At 41.1% G+C, this 16452-nt stretch overlaps 1 protein-coding gene across 1 annotated transcript in view; it reads left to right on the top strand.

Moving 5' to 3' along the window:
* Positions 1-5627: 5627 nt before the first annotated feature.
* The window catches only part of Rpf1 (ribosome production factor 1 homolog), a 16248-nt gene continuing 5423 nt past the window's right edge, over positions 5628-16452 (top strand). Inside the window, exons 1-5 of the mRNA XM_031375776.1 lie at positions 5628-5877; positions 7384-7440; positions 9114-9194; positions 14621-14716; positions 15244-15397. Of these exons, the coding sequence (XP_031231636.1) occupies positions 5650-5877; positions 7384-7440; positions 9114-9194; positions 14621-14716; positions 15244-15397 (616 nt within the window). The 5' untranslated portion in view covers positions 5628-5649. The remainder of the gene's footprint in view (positions 5878-7383; positions 7441-9113; positions 9195-14620; positions 14717-15243; positions 15398-16452) is intronic.

Here is a 16452-nt window from a genome sequence, read left to right as displayed (position 1 = left end):
CCCTCTCTCTCACACATATAACACCATGCATTCATACACAAAGCGTGCACACACACACACACACACACACACACACACACACACAAATAACTGGGTAGACAGACCTATGTTGCCTCTTAACTTCCATGAGAAATCTTTTGGCTATAATGATGAACTGCTGATACTTGATATCTGGTGAAATTTTGCTGAGTGTCACATGATGTCCATTCCACTCATTAATTCCCACCACCATAGTCTAGTTTCTCCTCAATTATAGAAGAAGGTGACAGAGTTCTAGAGAAGTAGGATTGGTCAATTCCACATAGCTCGATGACATGGGCAGAGACCAGAACCTACACCTGGCTAACTCTGAAACCTATATCCTTGAATATAATAATAATGTACCTTGATACTACAATATTTTCTGAACAATGACTGGTAGACAAACCTCCAGACATCTGCAACACTCTTCGTTTTCATTGCTATTTAATGCCTGATTGAGATCTGAACTGTCACATTTGTGTGTTTGGGTTTTGAATTAGATTTTAAGTTCCTGGCAGAGAGAGGCATTATATTGTCTTAAAATTCTGTCTTCCTCACAAGGGCCATGTCTAGCTCTAAGTGCTCAGAAATATTTTTAGTATGAATGAATGAAGGCTGGGATAATCTTATTCTATAGTTTGTGTGGATGGAAGAAATCCTACTCACTAAACAGAACTTTGTATTTAGGGAGACAATAGTGACTGTCAATCAATACCATGGCCCCTACTTGGCATGTTGTAATGACCCTAAGGAAAGCTTGACATGATCCACCCCCTTAGCCAGAACAAGTCTGTGATCTATCCACACCAGATGTTAATTTCACAATGAATGAAGGACTATTCACGTCGAAGATTGGAGGTAAAATACAAAATACATTTACTTTGTGTCCTTTATCAATGTGTAAAATGCTAGGAGCCGTTATTTTAGAAAAGCTAGAAGGTGACTGTCACACAATCCAAATGGTAAACCTATGCTTGTTAGTCCACATTTTACACATCTCTCTGGGTGATTTGCTTGTGGAATCATATTCAGGTATTTGAAAGTTGTTTGCTTTTCCAAAAAAGAAGCTTAACCTAGAAGAAGACATACAACTCTTCTGACTTCTAAGCAATAATTCTATAATTACAGCCATCAAATAAATTTTAATGTATTACCTCAACTCTTTGCTATAATTGAGAGATAAGTCTCCAATGTTTACTTACAGGAATGAGAAATTATACAAGACACAGATTTTCTTAATTCTACATGAACTATATCAAATTATACCATCTATGCCATAGAATACATGGTTGAAATAGTTCAATCAAGGCAGATGTGGTCCATGCATGCAGTGCTTCGAGCTCCACATGCCCAACTCTCTCCAAGGTTCCTAATCACACTTTCAGGTGTTTTGTTTCTAAAAATAGAGTTGAGAGCCAAGAAAATGAGCTCCTTGCAAATAAATGCATGGAAGCACGTCCATCCAGCCATTTCCCATAAGCAAAATGGACCCGAGACTATGTTTATGATAATCATTAAAAGCAGTGATTTATGCTATAAGATAGTGATTTGTAGTTTAATCTGTTATTTCCATATCTTTGAATTTCCATCTTCCCACTGAAACAAATGAAGGTACTTCTTTCTCTAAATCTACCATATAGGAATTTTATAAGGGTTCAGATGAAATAGTGGAGGCGCTTTGACAGTTTCTAGTGATAGAGGTTAGCTCTTGATGCCTTTAAATAGCTTTGCATGCCATTTGCATAGATAATGCAGAGAGGATCAGAAAGAGAAATAGTTCCTCCTAACGTCTTTATTCAGACTTCTCCTGCTATAGCAAAAGCCCCAGCAAGCTAATATTTTTTATTTTTATTACCTCAAAAAAGAAGAAGTAGGATAAGTAACTGTGGTCTAGTGAATTTTATTCTAGAAAGTTCACTTCACCATGAACTATTCATCCTGTGTAGCTCATATGGGCGATTTCAATTTCTTTATATTCTGGTTTCTACCAAAAAATTCTGCATTTTGACAAGCTTTGATGAAGTCTATTCACTCTAGACAATGTCTACAAACCCAAATTGAATAGTTGATTTTGACTTAATCCCCTAGGGTTCCTAGAACTGTCTTGATTGAAATTTAAAATATAATTACAGGTAGCATATTTAGTCAGGCAGTCAGTTAGTCAGGGGCTGACTACGGAGTGAACCTTACTTCCACAGCATATTGCAGTCAGTGTTGTGGAGGAGGGTGGGCGTGGGTGGAGCAGTCACCCCGGAAATGATTTAAGGATTATTATTAAACCAGTGTATCACCAAAAGTCAAGTACTCAGGGAGAGACTGTGTATGAGAGTTCAAGGACTGGAGAGTGAGGAGGGCTTCCTCCCTGTCTCAATGATCTACTGTCTAGATTTAGGAAATATGTTCTGAGGCTGTTGGTAGCTCCAGGAACAGACTGACGGAAGTTAAATTATTGGTCTATGAGTAGGTAGGCTGGCTCGATGCAAAGCAATCCTATAATTTCTTTTAAATGGACACCAAGGAACCCTGAGTAAGGAGCAGGGAGAAATCTTTTATTTTGGAATAGTTTTTTTTTCTTTTTTCTTTGTTTGGATTTTCAAGACAGGGTTTCTCTGTATAGCCCTAGCTGTCCTGGAACTCACTCTGTAGACCAGGCTGGCCTCGAACTCAGAAATCCACCTGCCTCTGCCTCCCAAGTACCGGGATTAAAGGTGTGTGCCACCACCACCCGGCTTGGAATAATTTTCAAGTTTACATAGGAGTTACAAAAATAAAGCAGATAGCTCCATACCCCTTAGTACCTCACATGTTAGCATCTTACAATAGCATAGCAAACTCTTCAAAATCAACAGCCAACACTGGTGTGTTGTAACTAAATACAATTTGGACTTTATTCACACTTCCTCTCTTTCTCACTAATATTTAGTTGTTGGGTTTTTTTTTTTCCTGTTCCAAGACTAAATCCAGATAGAAAGAGGGTTGAATACTTTAATATTGCGATTCAAACAGCAGGGTTTCTGAACAATGAAGCTAATTGGTGCAAGTCATTAACGTAGGCAGAAATAAAACGAGCTGAGCATCCAAGAGTCATCTGGACACATTGTAGTGTCAGGTTGCTAGCCAAATAAGAGAAAAGCAAGCCAGGTTTTGCAGCCAGTCATTAATCTCTCTCTCCATTGCCTAAGGGTACTGATCATCTCTCATTTTATCATAATGGCTAAATGGTTTTATTGCAGATACATAATAATGTGTTGCTATAAGAAGTCTTTTAGTAATGCCTAGTTCAGTCATCTAGATTTTTCTACATGAAGGAAGACATAGGAAGAGGCTAATTGGGACACTAAGTCTGTTCATGAGATGGGGCTTACTATGGAAGTCAGAGGAACAAAACTCTTGGTGACATGCCTCTAGGAGTCATAAGATCACCTAGAGGGCTTGATAAAGCTCAGCTGTGCCTCTCCCCAGGGCCTCTGGCTCAGTATGGCCCCGGCACCTGCATTTCTAATAAGCACCTTGGGGCTGCGCTCACTGCTCACTCCACTAAGCAAACCTTCATAGGTTCATGGCCAGGAGAAACCGTGCAGCTACAACCATAGGCTCTTAGAGCTTTATGTTGCTTGCTAGTCAGATAAGGGATCCGGTAACTCTCACTCCAGTTCTGACGTAATGATGAAGTTAGGAACCAAACCAAGCAAAGCATATCGTTTCCCACAATGTTTTTAATCATCTGGTCTTACCTTAAGACAATGCAGTCACTTAAAAATTAATAAAACATTTTTGACAACAAAAGAGTATTTAAAACTAATCATGTCTAGTAATGAAGGCACATGCCTGTCATTGCAGCCCATCAAAGATAGATATAAGGATTAGAAGTTTAAAGTCATCCGTAGTCATCCGAAGGCCAGGCTAGGGCTACAAGAGATGGTCTCAACCATGCCATTCAAAACAAACAAACAAGTAAACAAATATGCAACCCATACAATACATAAATAAGTGTAATAAAATTTTGGAATTTAAGCAAGGCCTCTAATAAATTAATGCTGAAAAGGCTGGAGAGGTGGTTTAGTTGATGCAAGCATAAAGACCTGAGTTTGACCCCTGTAACCATACAAAAACCAGATGTCTCAGCGTGCGTTTGTGATCTCTGCCAGGGAGGCAGAGACAGGTGGGTCCACCTGGAGTTTGCTGGCATGATAATTTAGCTTCATACAGTCCTCGTCCTTAGATGACCTTCCATCTCTTTACCTTCCTCTCCCACAAAGCCCCCCGTGGCTGTTTGTGATAGTAACTATAAAAAAGGCTTTAGGAACCTGCTTTTACCTTGGAAAACAGAACTTTGGGAGACCTAAACCTATCCTTCCGGGCCACTCATATTTGGCTCCAGAATAAACTGTCTCATTTTCTCTGAGGTCAGAGCTGTGTGAATATTACCTTTGCTCAATTGGTTATTATTTCTCACTTCACCCATCTTCCCTTAGTTTCTTCTTAAATAATAATATTTTTTAAGATTTATTTATTTTATGTATATAAGTACACTGTAACTGTGTTCAGACACACCAGAAGAGGGCATCAGATCCCATTACAGATGGTTGTGAGCCACCATGTAGATTCTGGGAATTGAACTCAGGACCTCTGGGAGAGCATTTGGTGCTCTTAACCACTGAGCCATCTTCCCAGCCCCCTTAAATAATTACTATGAGTGTTGTTTTTTTATGTGTAAATCAAGGAGACTGTAAATCCAGCTTTATGAAGATCAGTCACTTAGCATCCACAAAGCCTGAGTCAGGGCCGTAGCACTTTAACAATAAAACAAAACGCCAGATCATTTTCTCCCTTAAAATACACCAAGAGGAGTACATCTTACGTAAAACACAGAATCTTTACAAAACCTTCACAGAATTATTCAACTTAAAGTTTCTTCTTCTCTCCTAATTTTTCATCTGACTTCTGGTGTCCGTGGTGTTTGAGTAGTAGACAAGTTTGTTGATGCTGAGGTGTCTCGGAGCCGTTCATTTCCATTACTCGGTAACTCTTCTGCATTATCAGCCATCTTGACTTAAAGTCTGAGATCAATGGCAGAAGCACATTCTGAGCACCTTTGAAGTTGTGATGCTCTTTTGTTCTCTTTTCATCTTGTTCTGTTTAGAAATTGTTCTATTAGAAATAATGTGACATACTACTTCAAAGCTCACCACACAACTGTGAACCATTTTCTTTCTTTGCAGCAAATTCTAGCTAAATACAAGGATCGACAATAAGGACAGGGTCAGTTAAGAATCTAGGAACTCTGTCTGTTTGTACAGTTGGGAATGAACCCTGAATTTTGACACTTTCTTTTTTTCTTTTTGTTTTGTTTGGTTTTTCGAGACAGGGTTTCCTCTGTGTAGCCCTGGCTGTCCTGGAACTTACTCTGTAGACCAGGCTGGCCTCGAACTCAGAAATCCGCCTGTCTCTTCCTCCCAAGTGCTGGGATTAAAGGCGTGCGCCACCACCGCCCGGCTGACACTTTCCTAAACAGCTAATCCATAAAGCCACACACTAGTTCCCGAACTTGGCGGCCCCGGAAGTAAAACCGTATGACCCCGGGTCAAAGACAGAAAGTACTTCCGTTTCCGTACAGCTACCAACAACATGGCGAAGGCCGGCGAGAAAAGTGTTGGTGGCGGCAAGCGAGGCCTGAAGAGGAAGGCCGCCGCTGAAGAGCCTCAGGAGGCCGCGGTCGCGAGCGATGGGGCGGCGGAGAGCGGGGTGCAGCCCGCCAAAGCGGCCGCCTTCCCCCCGGGCTTCAGTATCTCGGAGATTAAGAACAAACAGCGGCGACACTTGATGTTCACGCGGTGGAAACAGCAGCAGCGCAAGGTCGGCCCGTGGGGTTGGTGTGGCCGGGGGCGCGCGGGGCCGGCTGGCGGGCGACGTGCACGCGCGGGGCCGCTGTGTGCGCGTCCCCGGCCCCGCGCTTGGCTTGGCTGCGGGCTCGCTAGCGTCAGCCTTTTGCGGGATGAGCTTGGCGTGGAGCATCCCGCCCTAGCCTGCTCGGTGGGTCCTGCGGCGGACGACCCACCCTCTGGCCCCGAAGGCGGAGGGCTCCGCCCCCTGGCTTTGCGCAGCTTGCCTGCCTAGCGTTGGTTGTAAACTCCTGGTCCTAAACTCGGCCTCTGACTTTTTCAAGGAACCCTTGGTGAGGTTTCAGTACTGTGAAGTGAATGTAAAAGCTGTGTTTGCTCTCCGCCGCCTGGTGCTCGCACTGTCCTGGGAGTAAACCTTAGGCTGAAAACTAGACAGACTTGTAAGTAAGGCTTGCCCAGGATCATAAGGCTTATTTGTGTCTAAATTACAATTTAAAAAAACAACCTAAATTTAAAAAACAGCATACATAGCAACTAACACATGATGTTCTTTTAATTTTATTTGCGTTCTGGAGGACTTTAACTGGATCTTTTCGTAAGTGCTAGGTTGCTACTGGAGCTCTTTTTTTTTTTTTTTCTTTTAAGATTTATTTATTTTATTTATATGAGTACACTGCAGCTATCTTCAGACACACCAGAAGAGGGCATCAGATCCCATTACAGATGGTTGTGAACCACCATGTGGTTGCTGGGAATTGAACTCAGGACCTCTGGAAGAACAGCCAGAGTTCTTATGGTGAACATGTCACCTATATTGGTTTGCAAGTATGAGGGAAGAATGTCCTAAAAGCCTGTTTTTGGACTGAAGATCAGTAGGCACTAACAGAATGTGTCAAACATATTGTCTAGATTCAGGAGATAAATAACAATCATATGTGCAACTTCCTATTGATCTTAAAGGGTGGTTTTGGTTATAAACATTAAGAATAACTAGTGGTGACCTCATTGAAAACATCCTGAGAACTCATCTCCCGTTCCTGTCTATTTTTAGTGCTTTCCAGAAGTAACCATTAGACCCATGATCTTTAGAAAGCATCCACTTGTTCATACATTTAATTAACTGGGAGCATTGTAGTAAGAATTAAAGCTACTAAAAGTTTAAATCTTCAGACTTAATATTGATTTGATGTAAGCAAAACAAAGAGCAAACTCTTTGTTAAATGAATCTTCTTGATTAACCTGCCCATTTGTGGTTCAGTATTTTAGCTATTAAAGAAAAAATCAATATGTTTGGTTGTGGGTATGCACCTGTAATCTTAAACACTAAGGAATCTGAGGCACGAGGATTCAGTCAGAGGCAAGCCGGGGCTATCTAAGCAGACCTTTAAAAAGTTTCATGTGCTTACTTTAAAAGGTTATAGTAATTTCTCAGAATGTTCCTAGAGCTGACTTTGTAGTTTCAGTATGAGTTTATGAAATAACTGCCTGTTTCTCAATATTGTTTGCTTTTATCCCAAAGGAAAAGTTGGCAGCTAAGAAAAAACTTAAGAAGGAGAGAGAGGCTCTTGGTGACAAAGTAAGTAAGCTTTTTAGCCATGTATTTTGTCTTATGTCACTTTGTTATGAAGTGTTTCCTGATACTGCGTTGGTTTCTTCTAAGTGGTGGCGCACGCCTTTAATCCCAGCACTTGGGAGGCAGAGGCAGGCGGATTTCTAAATTCAAGGCTGACCTCGTCTACAGAGTGAGTTCCAGGACAGCCAGGGCTACACAGAGATACCCTGTCTCGAAAAAAAGTACAAAATCCCTTTCTACTCTTTACCCAACTTAGAAAGCAGTGGTGGAAACTCACCCCATTCCCAGAGTTGCTCGCTCAGATGGAAGTGTTGAATTTCCCTGTGCTGTACCTTACTCGCTATGCTGTGTACAGGCAGTAAGCTGGTGATGCTCAGGAGGCAGAGAAAGTGCTCCCTGGCTTTGGAACTGGAAACTCCCCACTTTAGGCTTGAGGGTTTAACTCTTGTGACTTGAAGCTAAAAGAACTACTAAACAGTCCTACATTGTTGCACAACTAAATATTTCATTTTTAAACTTTTTTACAAATATGCTTAATTTATAATTTATCTTGTGAGATTTTTAAAGCATATGGTTCTCCTTCCTTTTATCTTCTATAAGGCAAACACATTCAGGCTATGTACAAACTTAAGCTTACTACTTTTCATGCACTGTCCTAGGATCAGTTTAAAAGATCTAAAATCATGAATACTAGGTTATTTTGACCTTCAGAATTCTAATATGCCATATAATAGCATCAGCTGATTGCAGCAAATTCATGTGCAGGTCAGCCTTTATCACTGGCCCTGGGTGGAGGTGTAGCCTAATGGGCTTCCAGCTGGTGTGTACAACACCCTGCTTGAACACAAAGTCAGATCGGGACTGAAAGGTGACTCCTAGAATTATCTTTAAAGATTACATAAGAGTTAGCAAGATGACTCAGTAAAGTAAAGGCGCCTGCTGCCAAGCTTGGCCAACTGAGTGTGACTCCCAGAGCCCAGTGTAGGAGGGGAGAGCTAGCTCCCACAAAGCTCACACCTCACGCACATGCACACTGACCATCCTGATAGTTTGTTTATCCGTCCACCTTTCCTTCCTGTCACTGCATACCATCTCTTTTAAGCAGACTCCCTTATGCTTGACTCCCTGCTGGTATGTTGATATGGGGAGCTAGGCAGCAGGATGATTCTGCATTATCTGGTCCTGGGGTATGCAGTGTGCTCTCTTGATGTTTGTTTCCATTACAAATGGTCACCCCATAGACATTTTATTTCTTTCCGTAAATTAACCCTAAACAGAATTACTAGGTCACTGGATAGACTTGCCACATTTCTGAGTAGAATTCAGGAACTACAGGAACGGTCACCTGGGTTGATTTGCACCTTACTAAACTTTTTTTTCCATTCTGCTGACTTCCTTTTACTGTTAGATATTATTTTAGACATGGATAATTTTTGTGATTTCTGCCTTATTTTTAAGTCATTTCATTCTGTATTTACCATGTATGTCTTTCCAGGTTTTTAAGGGGTAGTGTTACTGTTTCATTTTATTCCTAGGATTTATGTAACAATGGTTGTGGTTTGAAATAAGGACAGGTTGTTTTGAGGTTATTTTTTAGAATTTTTTGTTTCCCAACAATAATGTGAAGTTGTTACTATAAACTTCTTCTGACACTTGGTGTTTTCTGTCTTACTTAGGCTCCGCCAAAGCCTGTACCCAAGACCATTGAGAACCAGCGCGTTTACGATGAGACCACCGTAGACCCCAATGATGAAGAGGTAATGTCAGAAACCATGGTGGTCGTAAGATGTAGATATGCCTTCTCCCCTTCCTCATTGTCTCTTTTCCCTCTCGCTGGTGTTTGTCTCTCTTAGAACACATGCAGATAATGCACCAGATAGTGTAGTCTGGCGACCTGCATATACTACTTCACTTAGATCATTCTTAAATATTAAAAATGTATTTTAGTAAATTTTTTATCTTCTCCATAGTGGTTTACACATAAGTCTTGTTAGAGCTCTCCTGCTCCTGTTTCAGTTTCCCTCTGGCACATGCATCTCTGAAGATTGTTTTGTTTGCTAGTTTGTAAAGATACAGTTGATTTGGGAGCAGCTTGCCTAAACTGGCTTCTAATATTTTATCTAAATATTGGCTTCATTTTAAGTCTTAGATAATTGTTTCTCTAATGACAGATTTATTTCTTGCTTTATTTTTTCTTTTGTTCTGACTGGAACTTCTGCTATAGTGTTAGTGAATAGAAGAGGCAGTGAAGGGGTCCTTGAGTGGTCCAGATAAGGAGGAGTCCTGCTAGTACCATTTCCTTGATGTGGATGTTGTCAGTGGAGGTTTTCCTTGTACTTTACAGAAGTCACACTTATGCTTGGATGTAGGCAGCTGCTTGGATACGATCGTATCCAAGATGGCGGATGTCTGTCAGAGACACAGGCTGCTTTCTACGGGGCTGAAGCGGGGATGAGCAGGGCTCCAAGCAGCCTTAATTCTTTCCCCCTGCCCTAGGTGAGCACGCCCTGTGCTTCCCTGTAGGCAGCCGCTTGGATCTTAAGCGGCCGCTTAGACAATCGTATCTAAGATGGCGTCCGCAACTGCAATAGACTAACTATTCTACTGCGCATGCGCCCCTCCCGAGTGGGTGTATACTGTGCATGCGTCCCTCCTGAGCAGGTGTATGCTAATGAAGGTTTGACAGGGAACCAATCCTGGAGGACTTGGCAGCTTAGGCTCGGGTATATAAGGAGCTGTCTCCAGACAGTCGGAGCCACTCCACGGAAGCAAGCAGACCTGCAGCACCTAGGAAGAAGAAGCAGAAGCAGAAGCAGAAGAAGAAGCAGAAGAAGAAGCAGAAGCAGAAGCAGAAGAAGCAGCAGCAACATCAAGAAGAGCTGTGCCATCAAGAAGAGCTGACACTTAAGAACCCAGGAGAGCTGTAATACCTAGGTACCTTAAAGAGCTGTAACACCTGGGTACCTAGGAGAGCTGTAACAAAAGAATATTCCTGAGTAAACCGTCGAGAGAAGAAGTCCAGGTGTTCGGTCGTTATTGCTGCTGGTAGGCAGCAGAAGCGCCGTACACTTGGACCCATCATGAATGAGTATAGAATTCTTTTTCTGAAAATGTTGAGATGCTTATGTGTTTGTTCCACATATTACCTTTATGCATCTATGGGTTTTCTAAAATTGGTTAAAAACAAGTATCTTGCATTCTTGGGATAAACCTATTCTGGTTATGATATTTTATATTTTTATAAATTGTTTCAGATTGCTGATACTTGCTTAGAATTGATATCTATTTCAACTCATGACTGAAATTATAGTAATATCTCCTTATGATTCCTAACATCTTTTTCTCCTTTAAAAATATTGTGCGAATAGAAATCATCATGCAGTAAGAAGAGTGAGAAGAGCTAGGCCGGCCATCTATTTTATAAAACCTGTGTATTCTAACATTTGCTTTTATCAGACTTTTGTATTCTCTCAGAGTAGTTTTTATCTTTTCTACTGAGTTTTATGTTTCATTTCTATCTCCCTCTTGTTTCCTTCTACTTTCAATGAGCTTCCTCTATTTTTCATTTATCTATTTGCTCATTTTAAAAAATTTCTTTTACCATGAGCCATAAAATTCCCTTTGAGTATCACTCTTAGTAAGTCCCACAAGTTTGAAAATGAGCTATTTTCACTGTTATATTTAAACCAGAGGTTTTTTTTTTTTTAAAGTAGAATATTTGTTAATCACTTATTAGGCTTTTTGTTCAATTAAAAATTTTAACTGGCATGTTTATAAGTCTATAATTTAATACATTTATATACCATTCCTGATGATTAAATTATAGTATTTAAAATTTATATCTCAAATATGGTATGTATGAGAACCTTCAGTCTTCTCTACTTATTTTTTAATATATGATAAATAGCGTTAGATTCTAATGATCTTATTTTGCTCTATTTATATAAAAATTAATTTTTCCTGCCTTTAGCACTCATCCAGCCTCTGGCAGATAGCTTCAGCCACCACATCTTACTTTATTAGTTTTCTCCAGTGTCCAGTTCATGTGCTTATCTCTGGCCTTATCTGGTCCTTACCCAACCTGAGCTTTCTAAGGAAACATGGATTTACCCTCTCTGCTAACACGTGTATAAAGCTCTGGTTCCCCATTGGTTGCTTTCCATGGCCCATACATTTTGATAGCTTATTGGTTTTTTGGGTTTTTTTTTCTTTTCTTTTTTTACTTTAGTCAAGAATTTTGGATGCTTTTTGGTTTGGTTTGGTTTTGAGTCTTGTTGCTATTGTTTGGTGTGTGTGTGGAGGGGATGGGGGTACAGAGGAGGAGCGGGAACTGGGGACCTAGACCCTGCACGTGCTAGGCAGTCACTCTAGCCCAGGGGATTCTCTAATTTCCCTTTCTAATTGACTTCAGCTCATTGATTATTATGTATGTTAATTTACAAATATTTGAAGATATGAAAGATTTATTTGGGTGATTTCTGTTCATTTTATAGTGCTTGTTTGCTTAGCATATTTTGAGTTTAGTCCCTTTCAGTTAAAGAGAGATTTTTAAAGTCCTGGCATGTAGTCTGTAATACTGAGGAATGTTCAGTGTTGTCCTTGAAAACCTGTGCTTCCTATTATTTTGGAAGGGATTACTGTGTATCTCCATAGGCTGCTCCCATCTTACACATTCTTTCTTCATGTCTGTTTCATTGCTACTGAAGGAAGAACATGGATACTATACCTCTGGCTGGCTGCCTCTTCCAGTATATTGAGTTTTTACTTCCTAGTGTCCATTCTTTTGTTAGCTGCATGCATTTACAATTATATTGTTCTGGGTAATGATAATTATATTCTTGGTGTGCTCATCCTTGATCCCATAGAAAATATCCCTCTGTTCCGAGCAGCATCTCTTAATGTGTGAGTGTGTCGTGTGCGTGGAGCCTCTTCAGCTCTCTAGGGACACTCTCAGCATCTGAGTGTGTCGTGTGCGTGGAGCCTCTTCAGCTCTCTAGGGACTCAGCAGTGGGCTTTCCGAGGCCCTGCTTTGAGGTTCTTCACAGACTCGCATTTAATATACACCACTTATCAAGAGCATTTAGTGCCAGCAACAGCTAGACTTTCACATCCGGCTGCCTTTCCCCATTCTCTTTATTTTTCTGTGTTCTTCCGTGGCTGTTTTCTTTTATGCTAATTTTTTAGTATGCTGTTTTAATACCTCTTAATTTTTAGACTATGGTATTCTGATAGTAGTTGCCCCTAGAATTATATCATGCGTTGGGCTGGGAGCTTAATCCTCAGCACTGGAAGGAAACAAGCAAAAGCCCACGTGTCTTTACTCATTAGAGAGACTGCAGCAAAGCCGCAGAATTCTGCTAACAATGCAGAGATGGGTCCTGTTACAGCTTGGTTTCCTCTATCTTTGTATGTGCCATTGGTCATAGATCACATGCTATCTGAGCATGACCTAGTGTGTGACCTTTGTATGTGCTGTCTGTCATAGACCACATGCTGTCTGAACATGACCTAGTGTCGCAGTTACTACCTGAATTCATCTGAAGCTTCTCAAAGGAACTAGAGTGTTCATCCGTATAGTTGTCTTTTATGTGCATACAGGCTTCCCATGTCAGCACCTGTTTTCTGGGTCTCTAGGTCCGCTGTACCATCTAATGTTTTCTTTCAGTTTGCAAGATTTCCTTTTTGTTTCATAGCAGGTTTAACAGCTGCTAATTGTCTCAGGGTTGTCTACTGAAAGTATTATATTTTGCTCCTAACTGTTCAGAGTATAAGGCTTTTTTTCTTTCTGTGTTTTGAATATATTCTGTAGCATATTAATCATCATTGTTTCTATCTGTCTCATCTCAAGGTTTTCTGTGATTTTTTTTACAGCTTGACACTACTGCGTTTATTACTGTTCTTTTCTATCCCACTTGAGTTTGCTGAACTCCTTGGTGTCAGTATTTTCATCAGTTTTGCCTTTTTAGCCATGACTTCTTCAGATACCTTGTCTGCCTTTCTCTCCTGTCCGTCAGGGCCCCATTACACAGTGTTGACATGTTTGACAGTATGCTGCACTTTCCCCATCTTTGCTGCATTTCTAGGACGGTTTCTTGGTTCTCCACACTGGACCATGTTGCTATCTAGTTGAAATTGTTTTTCAGTTCATGCATCAGCCTGATTGATGATCATATTTCCTTTTCTATCAAGTTTTGGCTGAAAGTTAAGACATTCTAGACAATACAGTGTTGTAGTTCTAGATTGTAAATTATTTAATTAGTTTATTTTTGATTTATTTGTTTGACAGGATCTCCCTCTGTAATCCAGGCTGCCCTAGACAATTGTAGCCCAGCCTGCCTTCAAGCTCACAGTGGTCCTTCTGCCTCAGCCTCCCTGCTGTGCTCAGCTCTTGTTGATTGTTTAAGGACTGTTTAGCATCTGCTGCTTACCTGGACTTCAGAGTGTGACGTCACTCAGATTTGGACAATGTTCCCTCAGTCTTGTTTTATCTGTCACCTGCATTGCTGCTGACCATCCCCGTTTTTATCAGTCAGTGACTAGTAGGTACTGTTGAACAGCTGGAGTCTCTCAGACATGCATCTCTCTCCATCTGAGCTGTGCATGTGTTGAGGGATGCCTTCAGAGCTCCACTAGTTCACATCTCCCTGCCTTCCACGTTCAGTGGGTTCTCAGGTCTCTCTCAGGTTCTTGTGTGAAATTAGTGCTATCTGTAGGTTTGTGGTGACAGTGTCAAGTATATTTACAGCTGTACTTCAGAGCACCACATCTACATTTCTGGCTACTCCCTACCTACCCTAAACGAGCTCAGAAACCCTGGTTTGAACCAAGCTGTGTTCTTACCTTCCTTCCACCAACTTTGATTCTTGTCCTCTTCCACTCTAGACTGCTGTCCCCTTCATAGACGCTGGTACTGTTGTTTTCCCCCACCAAGAGGATGAGGCGAGGGAGCAGCATTGGTCAGGACTGGTATTTTTGCCCTTGTCTTTAGCCATTTTATAAGAATCCATATATCTTAGTTTGTGTCCTGAGATTATTTTTGGTAACTAGCTGTTTATACTTGTGTAGAAGAGGGAGTCAGCTTCTGATGTCACTGTTAATGTCAGCTAACAGTCAGTCTAGCAATGCTTGAAAATCCATGCTCAGTGAACTGTGCGATAGAGAACGATCTCTCCTCTCTTCTCAGGTAGCTTATGATGAGGCTACAGACGAATTTGCTCCTTACTTCAATAGACAGACATCTCCTAAGATTCTCATCACAACGTCAGATAGGCCTCATGGGGTAAGTACATTGATTCGTATAGTCCATGAATTCTTATATTTAAATGCTCCATTCAGAAAAGTGAAATAGTTAATTGCTTTTGATGATGACAAGTGAATAAGCTAAACAAAAATAACCGATAAGGATTAGGTTTACTGAGCATAGTTCTTCAGGATAGTTTTGCAACCTTGATACTGTTTCCATCACTGCTGGCTAAATCCTTGTTAAGGAGTGCTTTCCTGCCCATTGTGATGATTAGAAGCATCCCCAGCCTCTGTCCCTTATGAGCCAGCAGCAGTCCCACACCCCTACATCAGTTCTAGCCACATAATGTCTCCAGATAGTGCCATGTCTCTGACTCCTGAAGTAGCACCACCCCTTGTTGACCCTTAGGCTTTTGGATTGGCCTTGGAGTCATGAGACACTGCCCCGCTTTCATTCTTCCCCAGTCTTGTTCACTCTTGTACCATTACCTTAAAACCGTCATTACTCCTGTCCTTACATCCTTTTTCTTCTTACTTTTGGTGATTTTTCTTATTTTCTTACAGAGAACAGTTCGACTCTGTGAGCAGCTCTCGACAGTTATACCAGATTCACATGTTTATTACAGAAGAGGACTGGCTCTGAAAAAAATTATCCCACAGTGCATTGCAAGAGATTTCACTGACCTGATCGTTATTAATGAAGATCGTAAAACGCCAAGTATCCTTTGGATTTCTTTTTAAGGAAATTTTCCTGTCCTTTTCCTCACCTGTTTTTAAACATATATAAAAGAATAGGGCTGGGCAGTGGTGGTGCACGCCTTTAATCCCAGCACTTAGGAGGCAGAGGCAGGCGGATTTCTAAGTTGGAGGCCAGCCTGCCTGGTCCACACAGTGAGTTCCAGGCTATACGAGAAACCCTGTTTCAGAAAAACAAAAAAACCCAAAACCCCAAAAGAACGGGAAAAGGCTTCCCATCACTTTCAGGATGGGTGTTTTCTGTAACATTGTATCTCTACCCCAGATGCTATAAGGTTTTTTTTTGTTTCTTGTTTTGTTTTTTTTTTTAATTCACGAAAACATTTATCAGGCAGGCGTTAGAGCTAAAACACTGCTGTAATCTTTAGTAAAGGATGCAGGTGTAACATTCAGCCAGCCATAGTGAATTCAGACAGAGGTCTGCCAGCTAACAGAATACTGTTCCGGGGACATGAGGGGAGGGGACTTTATATGGAAGCATGAGCCAGGTCTGCTTGGGAAGGGGTGGTGAATGAGGCACAGGAATAGTCATTTGGAAAGGAGGAGACAGGAAAGTGCTGGCCTAGGTGACAGCTTTGGTATAGCTTCATCTCGTGCTCTCAGGAAGCACATCACTTCACTGCTCTGAGGTAGAGTGAGGCCTTGTTGACTCATACCTGCTATGTTAAGTGATGAGCACTATGCAAGTTAATTCTTTTTTTTGTTGTTGTTGTTTTTTGTTTTTTTAATTTGTTTCTCATTATGGATGGTTATGTGCCACCATGTGGTTGCTGGGACTTGAACTCATGACCTTCGGAAGAGTAGTCAGTGCTCTTAACCGCTGAGCCATCTCACCAGCCCCTGCAAGTTAATTCTAACTGCATGAAAAGGTAGGATTGGAAGCAGTCCTTGGTGGGGTGGAAAGGCGAACTCTTGCAAGTGTTTGGAATAAGTGGAGCAAGAGTGGCTATATACTATAGGACTGTATACTATAGGACTGTATACTATAAGACTATATACTATAGGACTGTATACTAT

Source organism: Mastomys coucha, unplaced genomic scaffold (genome assembly GCF_008632895.1).
Source record: "Mastomys coucha isolate ucsf_1 unplaced genomic scaffold, UCSF_Mcou_1 pScaffold16, whole genome shotgun sequence".
Taxonomy (NCBI): Eukaryota; Metazoa; Chordata; class Mammalia; order Rodentia; family Muridae; genus Mastomys; species Mastomys coucha.
The sequence above is the reverse complement of the archived record's forward strand: the minus strand, read 5'-3'. Positions and strand labels throughout refer to the sequence as shown.